At 27.6% G+C, this 24,277-nt stretch overlaps 1 protein-coding gene across 1 annotated transcript in view; it reads right to left on the bottom strand.

The window, feature by feature from the left end:
- Nucleotides 1-1,439: 1,439 nt before the first annotated feature.
- Nucleotides 1,440-24,277, bottom strand: part of LOC142330596 (uncharacterized) — a 148,381-nt gene continuing 125,543 nt past the window's right edge. Inside the window, exon 6 of the mRNA XM_075375990.1 lies at nucleotides 1,440-24,277. Coding sequence (XP_075232105.1) covers nucleotides 3,170-24,277 — 21,108 coding nt within the window. The 3' untranslated portion in view covers nucleotides 1,440-3,169.

The raw sequence follows: 24,277 nt of genomic DNA, 5'->3' as shown, positions 1-24,277 counted from the left end.
CGCTATAGCCAAATAGACTTTTCTTTAATTCTTTACTGATTCTATCAGCATCTTTCTTTATCCTATCAGATTCTTTACTTTTTTTCCTCTTCGCTTGCGGCGAATCGGAGGTTTCTAAACGAGGGTGTTTACGTGCACCCTCTGCCACGTTTGATTGTTCAATATTCATGAACAGTGGATCCCTTCTGTAGCAAGGCTAGCCGCCGGGGTACACCCCCACTCCAGGGCTACTAACCTTGGAGGTCCGATCCGGTACTCCGGTGGAACCGGCATATGTTCTGGCAGAGAGCGACTGCGCAGTCTCTGCACTGACTCCAGGCTCCTACTCACCGAGGCTTTCAGAGCTCCCATGCACCGACATACATGGGCACCATTGCTACATGCTTGTCATCGCAGGGGGCATGTGGACAACGGAAGGGTCTCCGTTACACCTGTAATAACATTGACCCTGGCCGCCACACCGCCAGCTCTAAGAGTGGTATGAATTCATTCCCAAAATCGTTGTTATTCCATTTCCTGCAGGTAGCCAAAAATCCAGTCCGTTTAGTGACCTGAAGTTGGAACCAGGTCAAACTTAACAAAGCATAACCGAGGAATTTACTCGGAAACCCCGTTAGCCAGCTATATGTATTGTACATAAGTACGGCTGTTACCGCCCTGGACGTGGAACGTAGATGTTGTGTTCCGGACGTGGGGATTACCTACCTCAGGGCATTATTATTATTATGAAATAGAAGATCCTTTACATTTATAGCTTGCATGACTTATTTTTTTTTTTTTGAAGTTAAAAAATTCTTAACTCTTAGGTTTTTTAGGCTAATTTAGTTTATAGTTATTTTTATTATTATGTTTCTTGATTCTAATCTCCCTTGTTATGAAAAGTAGAATTCCATTTTTTGATAGGTCAAGTGTAGTATTGTACATTATGATTTATTTTTAATATTCTACTACAGTTACTTAACTAAACACTACTAAACAGTTAGAATAGTTTACTCAGCATCCCTAATTACATAAGTTATCTTCATAAAGTCTGGAATGGTTGTAAGAGGTAATATGGAGGCCATAAAAAAAAATAATTTTATTTTATGGCTAATAAATAATTTAAAAAAAAAGTAAAATGTAAGGGAGAGCAAATAATTCCTTTTGTATTGGCAAATAACTTTATTTCGTTTTGAATAGGTTATTGTTACCCCAAAACCATGAAGTTAACAACAAAAAAAGTAGAATAATGATTGATTTCTTTTTTTTTATAGATGAGAGAATTTTGATGTATAATTTGGCTTATCAGATTAATTTTATCTTTCTTATCTTCTTTACTAAAATAAAATGTTTTATTTGATCAAAAACCAGCCAAGGTTGGCCAAGAAAAGATGATGATGATTATAGATAGTTTAAAAAATGACCAACAAGAATTAAATTATTTATTTTTATTTTTTAATTATTCTAAATACATAGTATACGCTTTTATAAATTAATTACAGTAAATTAGATAAACAATTATTATAGAAGTTATACGATAACTTCTGTAACATAAATATATTTGTTCTATCCAGTTATACAATTATTTTAGAAAAAATATTAGGAGTACTTTGTTTTGCGTGTATTATACACTTAATTACATATTGCAAAATCTAAAGTATTGAATACATAAATGTTCAATCTATTAATTCACACTAAGTAAGCTGGTTCAGTTATAAGTAATATATACCACTACTGCCCTTCAAGTTTACTTTCTTTCTTTCTATAAATTTTAATATAAGACGAATTGTCAAAAAAAGATTTCTTTTGTTAAAGTTTTGCTTGAACTGAACACATGAATGGATTTAGATAATTCTTATGAAAGAAAATTTTCTTATTTAAATATACTTTAAATTTAATTTTACAATAAAAACATTTTTATTCAAATTTTAATGTGATTAATATATTTGAATGAACAAATTAAAATTTGAATAATTAAAAAAAAAAAATTAGAAATACTTTTATATTAACAGATTTGCAGCACACAGAATTTTATGAATAAGTATAGATGATTTTCTTGAAAGAAGATTGCAAAAAATACAAATGTATAACAAAATAAAATAAACAAATACATAATGTTACGTTTTCTTTTGATATGGTGGATTTTCATCAAGTAATGGGCTTCATCCATCGATTACAAATGTATTGTTTTTTAAATTATGTATGTATCTACTAAAATTTTTTATAAGAATCCTGACAGTAAGATAATATAGTTTTATTACTAAATATTATTAAACAATTGTAGTTGTATTGTCTGAAACTTTTTATTGTATGAACAAATAAATGAAGAAGTTATTATCATCCAAAAACAATAAATGGTTAAATGTAATTTATTTGAATACAGCAATTATTTGAAAAAAATATTCCTTAGATTTAATTTAAATTTGCTTTTGAAAAATATAATAAACAACGAAAAAATTCACACCAATCAAATCAAATACTTAATTTTGAAAAAATATCAAAATGTTCCAGTAATTATCATTTCAAATTTACAGTGATGAAGTTAAGTATGCTAAATATATTTAGCATACTATTTAGCATTTACGTCATAAATATTTATGACATACTGTATAGTTTTAGTCGTCTTTAAAAATTTTATTAATTTCTCTTTGTTTTGCATGAAACTTCTCTTGTTCCATAGAAGAATATGGCTTATATTTGTGTATGAATGACAATTTTACATAAAGAAAATGTTGAATAACAGTGGTTGTATAAATATGAAGGATGAACTGAGTGTATTCATTTTAATATTTTTCTTTTGTTAATCTGCCTTTAGATAGAATTAACTGAATACCCTCTATTTTTCTTCAGTCCTGAGCATTTTGCTTCATTTCTTTAAAGCTTCTTCACTTCCTATTTAAGGAACATAGTTCCTTTTTTCTCATCTTCTCCTTCTTTCCACTTTTCCTTTTGTGATGTTTTGCTGATGATGGTTTCTATATATGGTATATCGAACCAAATTATCTTATTAGTTTAAATAATTGAAAGATGTTATTTATTATATGTTGGTCTAATAAAAAGCTTTCAACAAATAAGTATATTTCTTGCCATTATTAAGAAGATCTGTTTCTTCAGTAATTACTTAAAATTACTTTTTTTTTTGTTTTTTTGAAAGTTTTATATTCTCCAATTATGTATAAAAATTTATTTATTATATGTCGAGTTGTAGTAACATCTTTCTTGTTATTAATGATCCTTCAAATTGTGATCGTGGTCTAAATCTGTTTGGTGGTGTTGTTGGTAAATAAGGATATTCTTCTTGATAACCAGATGGAATATTTGATAAACTTTGGCTTCTATTAGATTCTTTTTCCTTTTCTTCTTCTTCATCAAGAGTTGCAGATCTTAAATCTTCCACTGATTTTAATGATGCTAAGACAGCTTTTCTATTTGGTATACCTCTAAATATACCATCTGTTGAACTTGATATATCGCGAAATAAATCTTTAATGTGAAATCTTTCTGATACTTTTTTACTTTTTCTTCTTTCGCTTCCACCAAATTCTTTTTCATAACATTTTATTTTAATTTCAGAATCTGATGTTGGTGCTGATCTTACTTTCATTGAATCTTTTCTTCTACGTCCTCGTCTTCTGTATTTGCTTTCTTTTCGTTTTGGTTTACAGTACTCACCACATGAATCAGAATCAACTGATATTTGTTTTTTACTATAGGAAGATCCAGGCAATGATGATGATATTTTCATTGTAGATATTTTATCAATGTTAGTACATGAAGATGATTGTTCTAATTCTTTAAAAAAATTTTTAGCTCTTTCAAAACGCTGATGAATGCCTACTTGTTCATCACTGACCAAATTACCTTCTGATTTTGCCCGTATCATTGTTGTCGGTTCTTTTAAGTTATTTAATTTATTGTTTGATGATTTATCCACCACTTCTTTTTGTTTATTATTCTCATTAGTTTCAGGTGAGAAATCTTCGTTATTTGATGGTATACTATCAGGTATTTCTTCTATTTTACCAGTACTAAATGATCTGATTCTTCCACAAGGAGTCATTGTTAATGGATTATAAAATTCTCCATCTGACGATTCAATTGATTCAATTCTTTTTGTGTTTTTATTCAAGCATTCATTATCTGTTTCTGTATCATCAAAATAATCAACTTTTATTGTTGTTGGTGTTGTTAATGAGGTGTTTTTATTAGATTGACATTCATTGTTTTTATTATATAATATATTGCATTTTAACTGAGTGTTTTCAGAATTTTGTTTTAAATTACTATCATTAGAAATTAAACTATTTGCTTTTAATTCAAACATCTGGATACATTTGGAAACTTTTCTTTCTTTTTTTAAAAGTACTAAAGAATTTTTGTCAGTTTTATTTGGTTGTTTATTATTATTATTTTCAAAATTTTGTGATAATTTTTTATCATTTTCATTTCCAGAAATACATGTTGTATCATAATTTTTTAGTTTATTATCACTGATTGTGTTGTTTGCTGATAATGTTTCATTAAAACTTCCATCTTCAGTTTGTTCTGTTTCAATGTTTATATTATTATGTACAATGGTGTAGTTCAGATTATCATTATTTGTACATCTATAATCATTATACTTTTTAGGAACTTCAAATAGATTTCTGTTATTTTCGACTATCCCACAAACTTTTATTGATGCTTGTTTTTCTAAGGTTTTCTTTTTTATCGGTTGTTGAATTTGTTGTCCTTCTTTCTCTATCAATAGATTATCCCAATAATCTTTCCATTTATCAACTGTTTTCTTTGTCTGATTAGTTTCATCATTTTCTGTTATTGATTTGTCTGTTTTTCCATCACTTTTGTCTGTTTCACTTTTGTTTACTTCCTTCAGTTGTGTGTCATTTTTATTGTTTGCCTTTATTGTTTGTTGTGTAATAGATTCATCATTTTTTATTTGAACTTCACCATTACTCTGTTCAATTTGTTTAATTTTAGAGATAGTATTTTGTGTAGTATCATTATTGATATCAACTGCTTTATGTTTTTGTAATGTTTTTTGTTGTAGTCTTTTCTCAGCTTCATTATTAGTTGATTTTGAAATTAATTCGAGTTTCTTATCCCAGTATAATTTTTTATTATATACTAAACTATTTTTCGTTTTTGTTTTATCTGTTTCACTTTCCACTTCTTGTTGGTCAGTTTTCATTTCTTTTTCACATGAATTTTTAAAAATTTCATCTTTTTCTAATTCTTGTTTATTTGTATCTAATATTATTTTATTTTGTTTTTCAGAATTAATTTCATCTTTGAAGTTATCAAAATCAGATGAAGTAATTACCAAAAATGAACTGTCTTTTGTGTCTGCACCAGAATTTTCATCATTTGAATAGTTATTTTTAGAAGAAATATTTTCTTTATCTTTAATATTTTTTGTTACTTCATTTTCTTGTTTAATTGAACCATCATCATCCAGGTAATTTTCTTCATAAGTTATCTTGATAATAGTATTTTCTTCTTCCTTATCACACTTTGCTTCTTCAGGTATTTCTATTGCACAGTCAGAAGTACTTGTATTTGTTAAATAATCAGTTGTATTTGTATCAGTAATTACAAAAGATATTTCAGAAAATTTTTGTTCATTTAATATGGTTCTATTATCATCTTCTATTTCTGATTCACTAATATTTTTATTTTTGTCTAAACCTGCTAAATTATCAAAATGGTTTAACTTTATTTCATCATAATTTAATGAATTAATGTTATGGAACAGTGTAAATAATTCATCTTCATTTTCTTCTTCTATCATTTCCATTCTTGATGACCCTCGAGAACAACTAGAGTATGATATTGATGGATATTGTTCATTTTCATATTTTATTTGCGCATTAACATTATCAGCATTTACCATTTCTATTTGTGGTATATTAGTTTGTGAGTTGATTTCATCTTTGTTTAGTTTATCTTCTTTATTACTTTCTTGCATTGTGTCTTTATCTTGTTTGGCTGTTTGTATATCTGGTTGTGATAATTCATTTTCATTCATTTTTGAATTTACATAATAATCAGTTTGTATTTTAGTTCCTTCTTCATTAAAAACATTGGTGTTTTTGTTAATTGACTCTTTTTTTTTTATTTTATCTTGTATCCGTTTTTCTAATTTTTCTAAAGCATCATTTAAACTCGGCGCTGATATTATTGAATCAAAATCCATTTCACTTGTTATCTCATTAGTTAATATATTTTCATTTGACGGTGGACCAAATTCAATATTTGATGACCATAAATGAAATTTATTTGATGTATCATCTAAATCGATATCATTTATATCTTTATTATTCATCATTGTAAATTTATCTATAAAATTATCTTCGAATCCCACATTTACATCAACAGTTGATTCACCTCCTTCAGAAAGTAATTGTGAAAAATTATCTTCGAATGAATCTCCTTTTGGTTCTTCTACATTCTCAATCATTTCATTATTTGATAAAAGAGATTCACATAAGCAATCTGGTATTACGCCAAAACTTTCATCTAATTCTGAATTTCTTATGTTGTTGTTATATAAATATATATCACTATCAGTTGAAAGTTGTACTAATAATGAGTCATTTCGTTTTCTATCTGCAGTTATTCTCTTAAAGACTTCCAATTCATCATGGATTTCATCTGTTGCTATTAAGTCATTCTGATAATTTTCAGTAACTGACACATTGTCTACAATTTCTTTATATCCTTTGTCATTATCTTCTGATGATTCACCATGTTCTATGTAATGTAATGCATTATCTGCAGTTTCTTTATAATTTTCTTTGTTACTACCATCTGATTCATCAGGTATTGTATCATATTTTTCAAAATCATTAGGAAATAATTCCTCTTGATATTTTTCTTGTTTAACAATCAAACTATTATCACTATTGCCATGTACTTTGTTATCTAATATGTTATCTGCAATTTCTTTATAACTTTCTTCATTACCTTCTGATTCATCAGTTTTTACATCATATTTTTCAAAATCTTGATATTTTTCTTGTTGAATTATCAAACTATTATCATAATCGCCATGTTCTTTGTTATCTAAAATGTTATCTGCAATTTCTTTATAACTCTCTTCATTTCCTTCTGATTCATCAGTTTTTATATCATATTTTTCAAAATCACCAGAAAATAATGCCTCATGAAGTTTTTCTTGTATATTAAATGAACTATTATCACTATCAAGTTCTTCATTACCTTTATTAATAATTTCTTTATTTTCATCATTATTCATTTCTGAAGATTGTATAAAATTTTGTACATTGTCTAAATAATTTGAAATATCATTTGAAATTTCATCTATTTGCTTCTCAGCTACTATTTCACTTGACAGATTATAATTAAAATTTTTATTTATTATTAATTGATTTGAAATTTCAGATATTTCTATATTTTCATCAGTTATTTTGCTTGTTATTTCATTAGTTATTAGTTCTTTACTATTTTCATCCATACCAAACAGTATTTCATTTTCATCATCATTATTTGATTTATCAGTATCAGTTTCATTAATTATATTATTTTTATCGTCTGATGATAATTCGATTTCTGATACATTATTAGATATTGATATTTTGTCTTCGAATGATTCTTCTTCAGAATTTTTATCATTAAAATCACTTTTTATCATCATTAAATAACCCTCGTTTACAATATCATTAAAAAGATTTTCATTATTTATATTTGCAGAAAAATGTGTTTTGTCTGTACATACTGAACTAGAATTTGTGTCTAACAGTAATATATTAATTTCTTCATTTTGATTAGTAATTAATTTATTATGGTCAGTATATTCATTGTTGAAATCTATTTCTAATAAATTAGGCTGAGATAAGTCATCAGTTGAAATATTATCAATTTTTATGACATTAGTTTTATTCTCTCTAAATGGCTGGGTGTAAATTTCCATTTTTATTGTATTTTCATTTAAATCTTCCAACTGTTCTGATTTTTCATAGCATTCATTTTCAGATAAAATTGCATCCAAAATTTGTATTTCTTTAAAATTTTCTGTTTCAGATTTAATTATATTTTCACTTAAATTAATATTACTTTTTGATATTTCATCTTTCTCATCTTTAGATGCATGTATACTTTTAATTTCTGTTTTATCTTCTGATATACATTTTATGTCTGATTCAAAATCAACTATTTCTTTTAATTCATAACTTTTTATAAATACTTCATGTTCATTTTCATTAAATGTAATATCATTTAATTTTGAATCATTATATTCCAATTGATGTAATATTTCTATTTGATTGTTACTTTTGTGTTGAGCTTCAGTTTTATCAGTTTGTATATTATCTGCAATTGACTTATTATTACTAATTTCATCTTCTACAAACATTATTTTTTCAAGCTGATTTTTATTAATTTGTGTTAAAATTTCTTCTTTATCATTATCATTATATGATATTTCTTCTTGATCATTCTCTTTAACGTTTTCAATACATAGTAGAAGGTGTTCATTTGAACCAAAAGATTCATCTGAGACATTTGATTGTGTAAATTCACACGATATATTAGTATAGCTGTTTGTAATTAAACTATCATTCATATTTGAGTCATATTTACAAAGATGAAATACATCTTCTCCTATATCATTTTCTACTTCTTCCTCTAGTAAAGAAATATTTTTTTCCTTGGCTTTGTTTTCTATTTTTTTATTATTAGCGTTGATTTTATTAATTGTTTCTATCTCTTCTACATTATTTCTACTTTGTGAAGTTTCATTACTTACTTCTGTATAATTTTCAAAATATTTCCTTTTAGTTGTTATGTTATTTATTTTATCATTATTTTTATTTTGTGGTGGTAATGGTGTAGTTTCAGAATTAAAAGTACTCTTCTGTTCCTCTGGTTTCAATTCAAAAAAATTTATCAGTTTTTTTATAGGTCTTGGGTTTTTAATTTTGGTTGTCATTGTTGAAATATTTATGCCATTTTCAATTCTTGTTTCAGTCTCTGTTACTGAACTTTCTATTAATTTATTTGTGTTATCTTTTATTTCCTTTGCATTGGTGATTACTTCTGGGATATTGTTAACATTATTAATATTTATTTCCTGTTTCTTAAATTGTTGATTTTCTGTTGGGCTTGAAACTTTATCTGTTACTTTATTCAAAACGTCTTCTTTCAAATTACCCTTTTCTATCATGCTTCTTTCATGACTTTCAATCTCGTCTAATTCTGTTTCTGTGTCTATCGATAATTCATGAAGTTTTGTGTCATCTATTATCAAATAATCTTGGTTATGTAGTTCTGTAGATCTTTCGAAACTGATTTCAGTTTTAAATATATCTGTCTGAAGATGATCTGTTGCTGATTTTTCTAAGTTATTTTGATCTGTTTTTAAGAGCTTTCTTTCTGTCAAAGTATTGTGATATTCTTTTTGTTCTGTATTGTCATCCTCAATCTTTAACACAGTTTCACTTAATTTACTTATATCTGTAACTGAAGAAAGAAGACTTTTATCTGTTTCTGCATTTAGACTTTCAGATTGTTCAACTGCCTTTTCTTCATTTAGTTCCTTATAATCTTTTATAGATATTAGTTCATTTTTAACTTCCATTCCTACATTTAGCTGCTTAGTATCTTCCGCAGTATGCTCATAAATAAATGATTGTGTAGACTCCATAACACTCATTGTATTCATAGCTTTATCTTTATCCTGTGTGAGTACGTCTGTAGATTTATTTTTCAGACACATTTCCTTTTTCTCCTCTTTGTTTTCAATTTCAATAATTGATTTTTTACAATTTATTTCTTCTGTATCTGTAACTTCATCAGATACTTCTGAACTTTTATCAATTACTTGTATTTTTTCAAAAACTGAAACAGAAGTTTCATTCACATCTTCCATACTTATTTTTGGAAAATTATCCAGTTTTTCTATTTCTATGTTGCTATTTTCTGTCACATATTCTTTTGATAATTTTTCTTCTGAATTTTCTATGTAGTTTACAATTCTAGGGCCTTCTGTATTTTCAGTTAATTGTTTTTTAATAGTTGTTAATATCTGTTCCTTGTTTGAGTTTTGTGTTTCATTTAAAATCAGAGTATCAGTTTCTAAACTGTACTGTATAATTTCATCAGTTAAGTCCTCATTTATAAATCCATCAAATTCTATAGATTTAGATTTCTGGACAGTTTTTTCTTCTATTAGTGTTTGTGTTTCATCATTAATTTCTCTTATTTCAAATCCATCTTGTTCTGGTATATTATTAATTTTACTGGATTCTGTATCAGAAGGTAATTTTTCATGTAGTTCTTGAGAAATAGTTGGAATTGCTAAATTTGTTTCAGGTAGTTGTTCTGATTTAAAAGTACATTTTCGTAATTCATTCTCTGCTGTATGCAATTCCTGATGATCATTCCTCTTGAATAATTCTTGCCCAGCTTTTTCATTAGACAATAGTAGTTCCTCTACTTTATTGCTTTCTTTATCAATTTCAGTTTTTAAATTAGTTGATACAATTAATTCATTATAAATTACTTCATTTTCTTTAAATTTTTTTGTTACAGATTTTTCACTTTGCAATTTTTCCATTTCTTGTGCCATTGCAAGTGTTTCTCTATTTTTCATTTCTTCATTATTTGCCTCAACATTCATTTTTATTATTTCATCCTTAACCCTTACCTCTTCAGTATATAATTTGTCTGTTTGTGTACTTAATATTTGTTTTGTTTTTGTTCCTTCAGTTAATTCTGCTAATTGATCTAATTTAGTGTCACATTTTGTTTGAAATTTTTCATCATGTTTATCTATAAAAATAGATTTTTCACTCTTGTTTTCTATGAAGACTGTTGCTTCTTCTTCATCTGTTTCACGCACCATTATTGTAGATCTGGTATATCCTAATAATTCACTATTTAATCCTGATTTATTTGTTGTGTTTTCTATTTCTGCGCCTTCTATTACTTCAACAATTTTTTGAGGTTTAGTAAGAATTTCTGTAGGTTCAATTTGTTCATTTGTGTCAAGATATAAATTATCAGAATGTGTTTCATTGATAATTTGTGTAGTGAATATTGTTTGTTCTTTCAAATCTTCCTTTTCTGTGACAGGTTTTGTAGTTTCTATTTTGTCAATATTAATATTTGTTTCTAGCTTATTCACACCTTTCTCATTTATTACATCTGTACCTGGTTGTTCAAGAACATTTAAATTTGTGTTAGCTTCTTTAAGTTTTATGCCTTCAGTATAATATCCATTAACTGCTTCATTAGAACTACTTTTTATTTCTTTTACGTCATCCGTATGTTGTAAGTAATTTTTAGAAGAATATTCCATTTCATTTAAATATGATCTTTCTTTTTCATGTTCCATATCAGTAAGTGTATTTTGTTCAAAGGCTTGATTGTTTGAGTTTTCTGATTTATTTATATTATTAATTATTTTACTGTCCATTTTGTTTGTGCTTATCTCTTCAGTATATACCATTTTGTTGTGTCCTTTTTTTTGTGATTCCTCTTTACTTTCTGTCATTATATAAATGGATGTACATGGGTTTTTAACCAATTCTGCTGCATTATGTGCTATTATTGGTTCCGTTGTTTCTGTTTCTATTTTTTGATCTGATTCAGTTGTATTTATGGATTGGGCTGTTGTAGTCTCTGTTAAGTTTAAGATTGATTCTTCAGTCACCAATGTTTCAGCATGTGGTTTAAAAAGATCTTCAGTTGTTTTATTAAGTTCTATATTTTTTATTACTTTGTTATCAAATTCTTCACTAGTAATTCTTGTTGAGTTTGTTTCTCTAATCTCTACTTTTTCTGAAAGTAATTCTGTAGAATTCATAATTAAATATTCTTTAGTTTCTTTTACTTCAAGATTTTCAGTTAATTTTTTCAAAGAATCATTTTCTTTTAAGTCTTTAATTTTATTTTCTTCTAAGGCATCTTTTTCAAGTTTTGATATTTCACACAAATTTACTATTTCATTTTGCATTTCACTAAGCTCTACTTTTTTGTTTTCTTCAGATTTTGATTGTGGTAAACTTAAATTTTCAATATTAAATCTTTCAGTTTTAATTTCAACAGTCTGTGCAAGTATTTCACTTGGATACTCTTGCTGCATTATTTCAGCTTCCTGTTTAATCAATTGTGTGTCAGTATCACACTGCATATCAACACCTCCTAGAGGTTTTAATTTATCATCTGAGTATTCATTATCTGTTTCATTGGAAAGCAAATTTTTATCTTTTAATAATCCTGATTCAATCGGTTTTATTTCTGTTGTTATAGTAGTAGTATTTTTTCTGTCTTCAATTTCTAAGTGTTTATTTTCAATCATGCATACAGTAATTTCTTTACCATCTATTTCTTTTTCATGTTTATTAGTGTAATCTGTTATGCATGTATCTTCAGCAATATTTTCTTTGAATTTTTCAGTCTTTTCAATTGAATTACAGTCATTGATTTGAATGGTGGAATGTTCTACTGGTTTTGATAGTGGTCTTGTGTTTGTAGATTGTGGTCCATCATTGTGTTCTTCATTGATACCTACTACACCAGGCGATAATACAGACTGTGACTCATCAGTTTCTCTTTTTAGGGTCTGATCTATATTTTCCATTATAATTTGATTACTCATGTTGTTTTGAATACCAGTATTTTTTTGTAATTCAGAAGATTGTTTGTGTTCTGTATTCTTTTCATTTAATTGTGATATGGAAGTGATTTTTATTGGCAGATCTTCAGTTGCTTGTAGTGTTGTGTCGTCTATACATTTTATTTTAAAAGTATCCATTTGTTGACTTAAATCCATTAGGTTTGTTTCTTTATAAATGGTTCCCTTACATTCTGTTATGGAAGGAATTTGGTTTATATCCTCAATTAAATCTTTGGTGCTTTTCTCTGAATCATTCTGTTTATCTTCCGTTACAGAAATACCGGTTTTTGTAACATTTTTAATTAGATTTTCTTCTTTAGAAATTTCATGGTTACATTTGGTTACAGAATTTATTTCTAAATCTTCTTGCATATCATCCTTTGTACTTTCTGGTACACCAAAAGGAATTTCTTCTATTCTAATTTTAGAACTAGCTTCTACATAATCCGAATCTAATTTATGTTCTTGTTTGTAATCTGTTGTAAAAGCAGTTTCTATTGACTGTGTAAATTTTACCAACAAATCTGTAGTTTCAGTTGGTTCAACAACTTCCAATATTTCTTTTTCTACACCTGTTTTGAATTCTGATATGTGTTGTTTATTTGCTATTTCAGCTTCACATATTTCTTCTTGTTTTTCTCCTTTAATAGTTTCATCTATTACTTCACTAATTGTAATGCATTCTGGTGTAAATCCCAATTCTATGGTTTTATTGGATAAATTTTTCCAATTAGTTGTTTCAACTTGCATTGAAGTTCTTTCTTCTACATCTGCCTTAAACTTAAGAATGTGTTCTTTACTTACAATTTCAGATATAGAAATTTCATTGTGTTTATCTGCTCCAGTGCCAGAATCTGTCATATAACTTGTAATTGTGCTTTCTGACTCAACTGCTTTTTCAGCTAAATCTTCCCATTCAGTTGTTGAAACAGGTATTGTAGTTTCTTCTTTTACATCTGTATTAAATTCTTCTGTATGTTCTTTATTTGCAATTTGAGGCACACAGATTTCTGTTTTATCACCTCTGGTACCAAAATCTGGTGTATCATTTTTACTGTTGGATTCTGGAGTAGATAAAGACTCTGTTGCATTTTCAGATGAATCTTTCCATTCCACATTGCTTTTTGGAGTAGGTATTGATTCTGTTCCAAATAAAACTTTACATTCACTTCTTTCAATCTGTATTGTAGTTGTTTCTTTTACATCAGTTGTATATTTTAGAAAATCTTCATTATTTGAAAATTCTTCATTATTGATTTCTTCTTGTTTGTATACTATAATACCAGCATCTATTATATTACTTTCTCCAAAACATTCTTGAGTAGATACTAATTCTATAGCTTTTCCTGATAAATCTTTGCATTCAGATGCCACAGGAAGTACTGGAGCAGTTTCTCCTACATCTGTATTAATATCAAATGTATGTTTCACATTAACAATTTCAGTATCAAAGCTTTCTTTTTGTTTATCTGTTTCAGTACCAGCATCTATTGTAAGACTTTCTCTGGTGCATTCTATAATAGATAAAGATTCCATTGTGCTTTCAGGTGAATCTTTGTTTTCATCTATTTTGTAAGGTACTGCAATTTCAATATCACAAATTTCCTTATGTTTATTTACTTTGTTACTTGAATCTCTCATAATATCCCTTTCTTCAATGTTTTCTAAATTATCTACTGGCTCATTTTCAGATGAATCTTTGCTTTCAGTTTTTTGAGTAAATATTGTAGTTCTTTCTTCTGCATCAGTAGTTGATTGTGGAACATGTTCTTTATTCTTAATTATGGCTTCAGATATTTCTAGTTGTTTATCTACTTTGATACCATCATGTTTATTATCTCTTTCTCTGGTACATTCTGGAATAGATATCAATTCTGTTGCTTTTTCTGATGATTCTTTGCATTCACCTGTTTTGATAGATATTGAAATCTCATCTTGTTTATCTACTCTGTTACCAGTATCTATCTCAATGTCAATTACTTCAGTGAATTCTGGAGTAGATTCTGATGATTGTTCAGATGAGTATTTATATTCAGTTGTTTTAACAATTACTGCGGTTATTTCTTCTACATCTGTCTTAACTTCTTGAAAATTTTCTTTTTTAACAATGTTGGCTTCACAATTCTCATGTTGTTTATCTGCTCCAGTATCATCATGTTTTTTATTATCACTTTCTCTGGTGCATTCTGAAGTAGTTATCAATTCTATTGCTCTTTCTGATGAGTCATTCATTTTTATTGGTATTGTAATCTCATTATCACAAATTTCTTTTAGTTTATCTATTCTGTCACTAATCTCTATCACTATGCCACTTACTGCAGTGCTTTCCAAAGTAGATACTGACTCTTGTTCAGATGAATATTTGCATCCAATTGTTTTGACAGATATTGTTGTTTCATCATCTCCAACTGTTTTACATTCTAGAGTGCAGCCTTTGTTTACAGCTTCAGGGTTATTAAGTTCTTGTTTTTCATCTAGTGTCATACTGTTAGTTTCCACAATACTTTCTCGAGTAAATACTGATTTTGTTTTGTTTTTAGAAGAATATTCAGCTGTCTCAATAAATACTGTAACATCCCCTTCTGCTTCTGTTTGACATTCTATAAAATCTTTCATCAGTGCATTACCACAAATTTCGTCTTGTTTCTCTTGTTTCGCTTTTGTATCTAACAAGACTGTCTTAACATCTGTTTTCCCTGAAATTCCTATCTTATTTGCCAGTCTTTCTTCTTTTTCAGTTTGTGTTTCTGAAGTATATTCTTTATTCTTTATTACTAATAAACTTATTTCTTTTGACATGCATATTTCTGTTGAAGTAATCTCTGCATTATCAATTTGTCTTTCATTTCCTTCATGGATTTTTGCTATGGAAGAACTCTGAAAATCTCTGTTAGTTGAATCTTCATTTTCTGTTATTGAATTATCCTCCTTATCTTCCAAGTAAGTAATACAGGGTTCTTTTTTCTCAATCCATATGTTTGATTTTATTTCAGCATTGTCTTTTTCAGGACATTCTTTTATAAATATTGACTCTGTTAATTCTTGTTCTGTTCTGTTTGTCTCTTTTTCTAGTGTAGCTAAGCTAATTTTAATATCTTCTGCTTTTTCTTTAGTTTGAATTTGTATGTTAATTTCATCAATAGATTTTAATTCTTCTGTTTTAATTATAGTTTGATTATGCTCATCCACTTCATTTTCGGCTAATGTAGAAGTTTCTTGTATGTTTACATACAAATCATTGTCTTCACATTGTTCAATGAAATGATCTTTGTTTTGCATCACAGCATTTTCAGCTGTGGTTGTAAAATATCTTTCTTCTGTTGATGTATTCTCTTCTTCATGGTTTTCTGTTTCAGAAACAGACTTCAGTTCTTTTACCTGGAAATCTTTGGTTTGTTTTTCTAATATACTTTCTTGATTTTCTTTATCAACTATTGACAGTTCTTTTTCTGCATTTATACTTAAAATAGTTTCTAAAATATCTATTTCTTCCTCATGTTTTTCTGAGGTTCTTAAGGTTACTTTCAATGTGGTGTACAAACCTTCATTATTTTCCTTTTCTAGTGTACCTGCTGGTTTAGTGGAATCTTTTGACTCATTTCTTACCTCTTCATTTTTGGTAATAATATAATTTGTTATTGATATTTCTTGTCCTTCATCATGAGGGATTTCATGTCCTTCATCACGAGGGAGTACTGTTTCACAAACGGGACTACAGTTTTCAGTTTCTTCAAACATATCATGAAGAATGGATCTGTGATGAGGTATTTCTTTAACCATGTCAGTACATTCTGTTTTTGAATTGGTCAGTTTTAGTTGTTTATTTAACTCTTTATATTTTTTTGACAAATTTTCCTGCATATTTTCTCTTTCAACTGTGCCTGATTCATCAAGATCTTTTACTGAATTAGTTTTTCCTATTAGCACTACTTCTTTCATTTTTTCTATATCGCAATCTGATAATGAAATAACTTCATTTTCTCTTACAGAAGATTCTTTGGTACTTTCTGCATCATCAAAACAAGAAACTTGCTTTAGATTAACTTCTGTTGATAAGCACATTTCCACATTTTTCTCAGACAATTCTTTCATTACTGTATTTGATATATTTTCATTATTTAAGTCTAAATTATTAATTGAATCCTGTTGTTTAAATACAGATATACTATCTTCTACTGGCTGAACCATTTCTTTATTTTCAATTGTCCATTTAACTATTTCATTCTCCATATTACTTTCACTTAATTGTTCTGATTCATCTATTGCAGAATGTTTTCTGATTTGTTCTTCAACAGTGCATAATACATCCTTTTTATCTATAGCAGGAGCAGGACTATTTTCTTTAAGTTCCACATGATTAGTACGCTCATTCGAACAACTTACCATTAAAACTGGCTCTACATTCTCTATATCTTCAATCTTTGCTGCTACTGCTGAAATATTTCTTTCATCATCATCATCGATCATATTCAATTCCTTTTGCATTTTAGTGGTACTTGCTTCTTCCAGTAGCATTTCTTCCCTCATATTTTCATTTGTAAGTTTAACTGTAGAAAGAGCTTCTTTTGCTTCTTGTAAATCTGCCAGTATCCTATCACTATTAATTCCTTTATTAGGTTCTGAATAGGTTTGTTCTGCTATACCAGTGCACTTTTCTAAATTGCCAGTCATTGCTGTATGCATTTCCATCTTATTCGTTAAATCTTCCTGAGTTGTTAATTCCTCTAAATTATCTATAATAGGTTCCTGTTCTGTAGGAACTCTTTCTTTGTGATCTTCAATAGTGTTTTCAATTGTTGATGTATGATCAATTATTTCATTAGTTAAAACAATTTTATCGAGTTTTTCATAATTTGTTTTAGTAGTTTCTAATATTTGGGGCTCTTTTCCTTGTTGTGTGATATAATTCATCATTGTGATAGACTCTTCTTTATCTCCTACATGTTTTATCTTCTTAAATGGATCAAATTTTTTATTTATTTCATTTACATCTAATTTATTGCTAAGAGGTATAGCAACAACTTTTTCTATTACTTCTTTATACTCAGGTATATTTTCAGTAATTTCATTATCACTTTGATCAATTTTTTCTTTTGATATGTTGTTTTCAGGTTCTAATTTAAGAAGATTTAATTGTTCTAACTTGTTTGCTAGATTGATTATTTCCATTTTCATTGTTTCTTTTTCATCCTCAATAAAGTGTTCTGGTTGAGAGGAATTTTCTACTACTTGATCTTTGAAGCTTTCAGTTGTCAATGAATTACATTTTTTATCTTCTGTTGCATCAGGTTTCAGGTCATGCTCATTAATATTATGTCTGTTGTCCTCATTGAGAGTCTTTTTATATTTTCTTGTTATTTTGTTCTCTTCTATGTGTTCCGATAGTATTAACAAGCTATTTTCCTTGTCTGTTTCTTTATTGCTTTCTATTTCTTCTTGGCTAATAATTAAATATTTTTCTTTATCATTTTGTATAACTGTAATATGATCTCTATTATCTATCAAAGTAATTTTTTGTTCATTTTCTTCAATTAAACTTACATCTTTATTATGTGTTTTTTCATCAAGTTTTGCAATAAAGTCTGCTGGTAGTGGTTCTATTGATTTTGCTTGTAAAACATCTCTATCAGAAGTTTTTTGTTTAACATGTGTTTTAGATGTCTGTAGCTTATCTAGTTTGTCAGTATGTTTATTAACAGCAGTCTCTGTTATATTTATTTCTTTTTCATTCTCTAATAAAGTTTTTGGTTCAGTAGCTGATTCTTCCTCTTTATTCTCTGACGGATAAGTTTCCTTTTGGTATAATTTTTCTTTTTGCTCTTCAGTAGATGCTACTGAAATGAATTCTGCCATTTCTAACTGTAAACTCTCAGTTTCTGGTTTTGAAGTAGAACTCAGCATACTTTCTTTGTTCTCAAGTAATTTTATTTCCATTTCTTTCTCTTCTTTTACATTGCTTTCTGATATGGAAATTAATAATATTTCTTCTTTTTGTAAAGTTTCATCTTCCTTTATTAAACTATTTTCTGTGCTTTTTAACTTACAGACAAATTCTTCTTGTTTATTTATCATAGAATTCATTTCCTTAACTTGGATTATTTCAGTGAGATCTATATTACACTGTGTTTTCACATCAAATTCCATTTCATTCTTATCTATGTTGTTTGATGTACTCTTCAAAATACTTTCTTCATTTATGGTCTCTGTTATGCTAAACTCTTTAGTGGTGTTTATTAATGACTTAATTTCTGTTTCTGGTTCGGATTTCTCTGCAGGACATTCTGTGGTTGATATTGGCTGAATTATTTCATATTCTTGACTTTTAGTAACTTCATTAGTTTGTATTTCTTCACCTGTCAATTCTTCTGTAATATTAGTAGAAATATTAATTTCTGTGAAATGCAATGTAATTGAAGTAGATTCCATTGTTTGTTCTTCAGGATTTTCAATCTTTTCATCAAAATCTTTAAAGTGCTCCGATTCATAAGTTTGAGTTAGACCAAGATTCATAATCTTGTTTTCATTTGCTCTCAGTTTATCTTCCTTTTTGGTTAAAAGTCTTAAATCTTCACTTTCTCCTTGCTTATTTTCTACTACAGAATTTAGCAAATTATAATCTACTGTTTTCTCATTTAAACTATCAGTTACACTTTTAAAATCGATGATTTCTTCTTTTTTTTTTAACTCTTCTGTTTTATCATTTGTTTCACTAATCTCTGTTGACTTATGTCCTTGAGTTCTCTGATCAGTAATTTCTATTTTAAAAGAAGGCTGAATTAATTTTTTATTTACATCTTTACACTCTTCTATTAAAGCTTTTTCTTCGAAATTGCCTAACAGTTCTTCCTGATTTGATTGTGGACTAATCTCTATTAGTTCTTTATTCTCCTTATTGTATTCTGTACTTATAGCATTTATATTTATCTCCTGAATTTGTTTAATATCCACATTAATTTTTTTATATTGATCTATGAATTCAGTTTTTGTAGACTGTAATGTTATTTTTTCTATCTCTTTAGAAATTTCTTGATTAACCGAACTGATGTTAACTGTTTCTGAATGTTCTAAGCATGAATCTTGTGTTGATAGCAATTTTGTTAGTAATTCTTGATCCTGCAATGTTTTGGTTTTATCTTTATATTTATTTATTATTTCTGAATCAGACGCTTGACATATTGTTGACATTTTTGAATGCTCTTCTTGTTGTAAATCTAACTCAACTGTGTTCTTTAAATTTTCTTCTATTATTTGGTTATTAAACTTTACCATATCCATTTTTATTGATTGTGTGTCTAATCTTTCTAGCCCAGGTACTTCTGCATGTAAGTCCTCAATTTTTATTGTATTTACATCTAAAAATTCTGATTCCATATTTGTTTCTGTTACTTCTTGTTGGTTTTGTATGTCTCCTTTAGGTAGCTCTGATATTTCTGAATTTATTTTATTTATTATGTATGATTGTTCTTGAATTATTTCATATGTATTTAAACTTTCTTCTTTGTGTTTTTTAGTATGTACATCTTCTTGAGCAACTTTTATATCTATCAATTTTGATCCATACATTTTATTTTGTTTATAATCTTTTTTTGTTTCTTCTAGGTTTAATATATCTTTTTTTGTATCACTTATAACTGTTACATTTACTGTTAAATTCAATTCTGGTACTTTCAGTTCAGATTCTTTTAATTTTGTTTTTTCTGTATTATCTTTAACATTACTGCACTCAAACATTATTTTTTCTTCTGTTTTGTTTTTGTAATGTGCCTTTGTCATTGTTTGTAACAAAACTGAATCCATTTCTTGATCATCAATCTCCTGTTTTATTTTACACAACTTATCAGGCACATTTTCTTTAGCCTTGATAATACCCGAGTCCAAATTTTGATTTGCTTGTTCGTCATCTGACACTTCCTTCAATGTTGAATGTAATTCATCTTGTATGCATTCAATTGTAGTCAATCTTTTGGTTTTTGTTTCAAAAAGAGAAGATTGCTCTGCATTATTTAATTGGCTTTCATCCTCTTGATTTGATTTTTTAACTTCAGATAAATTTACTTGTAACTCACGCTCTTGTGTTTGTTCATATTTATCTGTTTCAGCTTCTATCATTAAAGAATGAGAGTCTATAGGTTTAATGTCATCCTTTTGTTCATTTAAATTTTGGGATTCTTTAGGCTTTATTGTCTCATAAATTTTTATTTTCTCATTTCCTTGTAAAATTTTTTGTTCTTTTATTTCATCTTGTTTGGTTTGTGGCTCCACATTTTTAATCTCTTGGTTTATTGATTCAGCAGTCGTTTTACTAACATTAATATTCTTTTCTGTTCGCATATGAAAATGTTCAATTTCTTCTTTCTGTAACTTTAATTCTGATTGTTCCATGCATGCTTCAGGTTTGTGTGATTCTTCTATTTGAAACTCTGTTTGCACTAACTCTGTCTGTGTATGGGGTTGCTGTAACATCTTTGAACATGACTCTACTTCACGTGGAGCATTTATGTAACATTCTTCTTGAAAATGTTCCAATAACTTTTCTTGATTTATTATTTCTTCTTTTGGTTCTTTTGTTTGATCTTGTATAATTTTTTCTACTTTTATTTTAGCTTCTTTCTGAATAGAAAATGTTTGTAGAATCTCAGTGCCTAATTCATCAATTTTTAATAATGCTGACTCTAGTATGTCTACTGTTCCATTAGTTTGTTTATCAAGTAAATGTTGTGAGAAATTTGATTCAGGTAAAAGTTGATCATTCTTTTTAAATTGTGAGGTAGAGGAGCTGTCTGTGGTACTGACTGATTCATGTGATATTTCTGTTTCTTTTATTATTGGAAGAGATATCTCATTGGCTTTAATTACTTTATCTATTGATAACTCTTTTGAGTTGGCTTGCTCTCCCTTATCTGACTTAATTTCATCTAATTTTATTTCATTGTTAATAATACTTGCGTCTATAACTGATGGTGAACTTCGATTTTTCATTTCACTATTCTGTGATTTGTGTTCATAATTTTTATCTTTATATTCTGTTAAGTCTATTCTCTTAATTAATTTCTCTTGTAATTCTTCTGGTTCTGTAAATATTGTTTCTTTATTATTTGTAGATTTACTTATTTTTTGTATCAAATTTACTCTATTTTCTGTTTTATTTTGTTCTTGTAATTTTATTTCTATATCTGATTTTATTGTAACTACCAATTTTTCAGTTTTTTCTTGTGTTTCCCATGATTTGTGATAGTTTTCTTCAGCTGGTTGTTCCTGTTCAACTTCCTGTTTTATGGTGTTCATTTCTACTGAAAATACTTTTAGTGCTGATACTTTATTTTCCTTTTCTAATTCATCTTTATTGTTCAATTGTTGAGAATTTATTATTTTTAAAAACGGATCTGATGATTCTTCTGTTGGCTGTGGTTGTTTCACGTCTGTTAAAATGTTATTGAACTCTGAAATATTTGCTTGATTATTGTCAGATAATTCCTTATTTTTTTTGGATATTGTGTCATCAGCCACAATCTCTTTTGCATTTGATTTTACATTCTCTTCAGTTTTGGGTAATTCTTCATCAATTTTTTTGTGCTCAGAAAATTTTTCCATTTTTATTTTATCTTCAGACATTAACTCATCCTGAATAAGTGTTAATATACTTGATTCTGATGTTTTACATTTTTTATCATTTTCTTTATTACTTTGAAGTGTTTTGTTTGAAATGATGGTTTCTTCTGCTTCTTCTGAAGTTGTATTTGATATTTCATTTTGTGTAGATTTTTCCACTGATGCTTCATACATTAGGATATCTTTCTTCAGTATATCATTCTGATTATCTAATTTATTGTCTATTTGATTTTCACTACCTTCTCTCCTACATTCATTATAATTTGTTAAATCTCTTGAAAGAAGAGTATTTTCATAATTTTTAATTGTAGTTGCTACATGTTTGTTTTCTTCTGCATTATCTTTTTCAGTTATTGGTCTAAATGTGTTATTTTTATCAATTGTAATTTCATCTTTATTGTTTGCTGAGTCTTGAATTTTTTCTTGTTTTGTTTGCCTCAACTGATCAGTAGTACTTACAATATAATTCTTTGTAGGATTTTCAAATTTTTCAATTAATTTGCATATTGCACCTTTTCGTAATGGAGATCTTCTACTTTGCAAAGAATATTGTTTATTCAGTTCTCTAACTTGTTTATAAGTAATTTCTTCTTTATCATCTGTTTCTTTGTTAGATATAATTTTATTTGTTATATTTTGTATTTCAATATCCAGTTGTTTTTCTGGATAATTATCATTTCCATTGTTTTGATTATCATTTGGTATTTCTAGTTTAATTTTATTAATGATATGATTATTTTTTATTTCTTTTATTTTTGTATTAGTTATTGTTTCTGTATCTGTTGAATTTGAATGCATAATTGCAAAACTTGAATTTGATAATTTAGAATTTCCTTCAATCTTAAATGACTTTCTTGCATATTCAGCATTATGCTGTGATGAACTGTCATTGAATTCTTCATTTTTAATGCACATTGAAGTTAATGTCAGTGATTTTTCATCATTATGATCAGTAATAACATTTGTTTCCAAATTAAAACTATTATCATTAAATTCATTTTTATTTGCATATATGTCATGAAAAAGGCAAAACTTTGATGTAGCATTTTTTTGATGAATTTTTTCATTTGTAATTCTTTGCAATAATGGTGATGAATATGATGTTTCTTGTTTATTTAAATTAAAAGTTTTATTAATTTCACTATTTGCATAAGATATGAAATTTATATCTTCATTAGTATGTAAATCATCTTCTGAATCTACTTGTGTTATATTTATTTCTGGTGTTTTACATTTAATAGCTTTTGATGACAGTAAATTTAATTTGTTTTGATTTTCCTCTCCGTTTTGATCATCATCTTCTTCCTCATCTTGTGTTACAGTACATTCAGTTTGAACTATAATATCATTATGCAATTGTCTATTTAGGCCTACAGGTTTATTGCTTATTATTTTATTTGTTGAATCTATGGTGAATTTTTCACAAGGAATACCTAAAATATTTTCAGCAGTCTTTACTATTTCTAAACATTTTTGTTTTGATGTATGATTTAATAAGAAATCACAAGTATTAACTATTTTTTGACATCTTTCTTGAAATACTAATAACTGTAAATTCTCATTTACTTGAGTTTCTACGTTTTGATATGATTTTTTTTTTTCATCATTGTATTGTGTTTGTATACATTCTGCAGCCTGAATTAATTTTTGATTAGTTAAACTTTTTGAACGTATTTGATTAGATTTTTTTTGCCTTGGTCGAGGACTTACGCTTCTTCCAGATCGTCCACGTCGATTAAATATTGGTGATGGTGAGCTCGGTCTAACATTTTCTTCAATTCTAATTAATTTACCATCATCTGTTAAATACATTTTCTCAGATACAAAATCAATAATTCTACTCACAACTTGCATTTTCTTTTTCTCTTCTTCTTCTTTCTTTTTTCGTTCTTTTTCTTCTTCTGAAAACCATTGTTTATAACTATATCGTGCCAACGCTATACCGCTTGATTCTTCAACATTTACTGGAAATGGAGATCCGGGTATATGAAAACCATACTTTGTTAAGTATAACTCATGAAGACCTAAACTTCTGGGTAGATAACAAAC

This window comes from Lycorma delicatula, chromosome 9 (genome assembly GCF_047948215.1).
Source record: "Lycorma delicatula isolate Av1 chromosome 9, ASM4794821v1, whole genome shotgun sequence".
NCBI lineage: Eukaryota > Metazoa > Arthropoda > Insecta > Hemiptera > Fulgoridae > Lycorma > Lycorma delicatula.
Note: the sequence above shows the minus strand (reverse complement) of the source record. Positions and strands in the feature narration are given on the sequence as shown.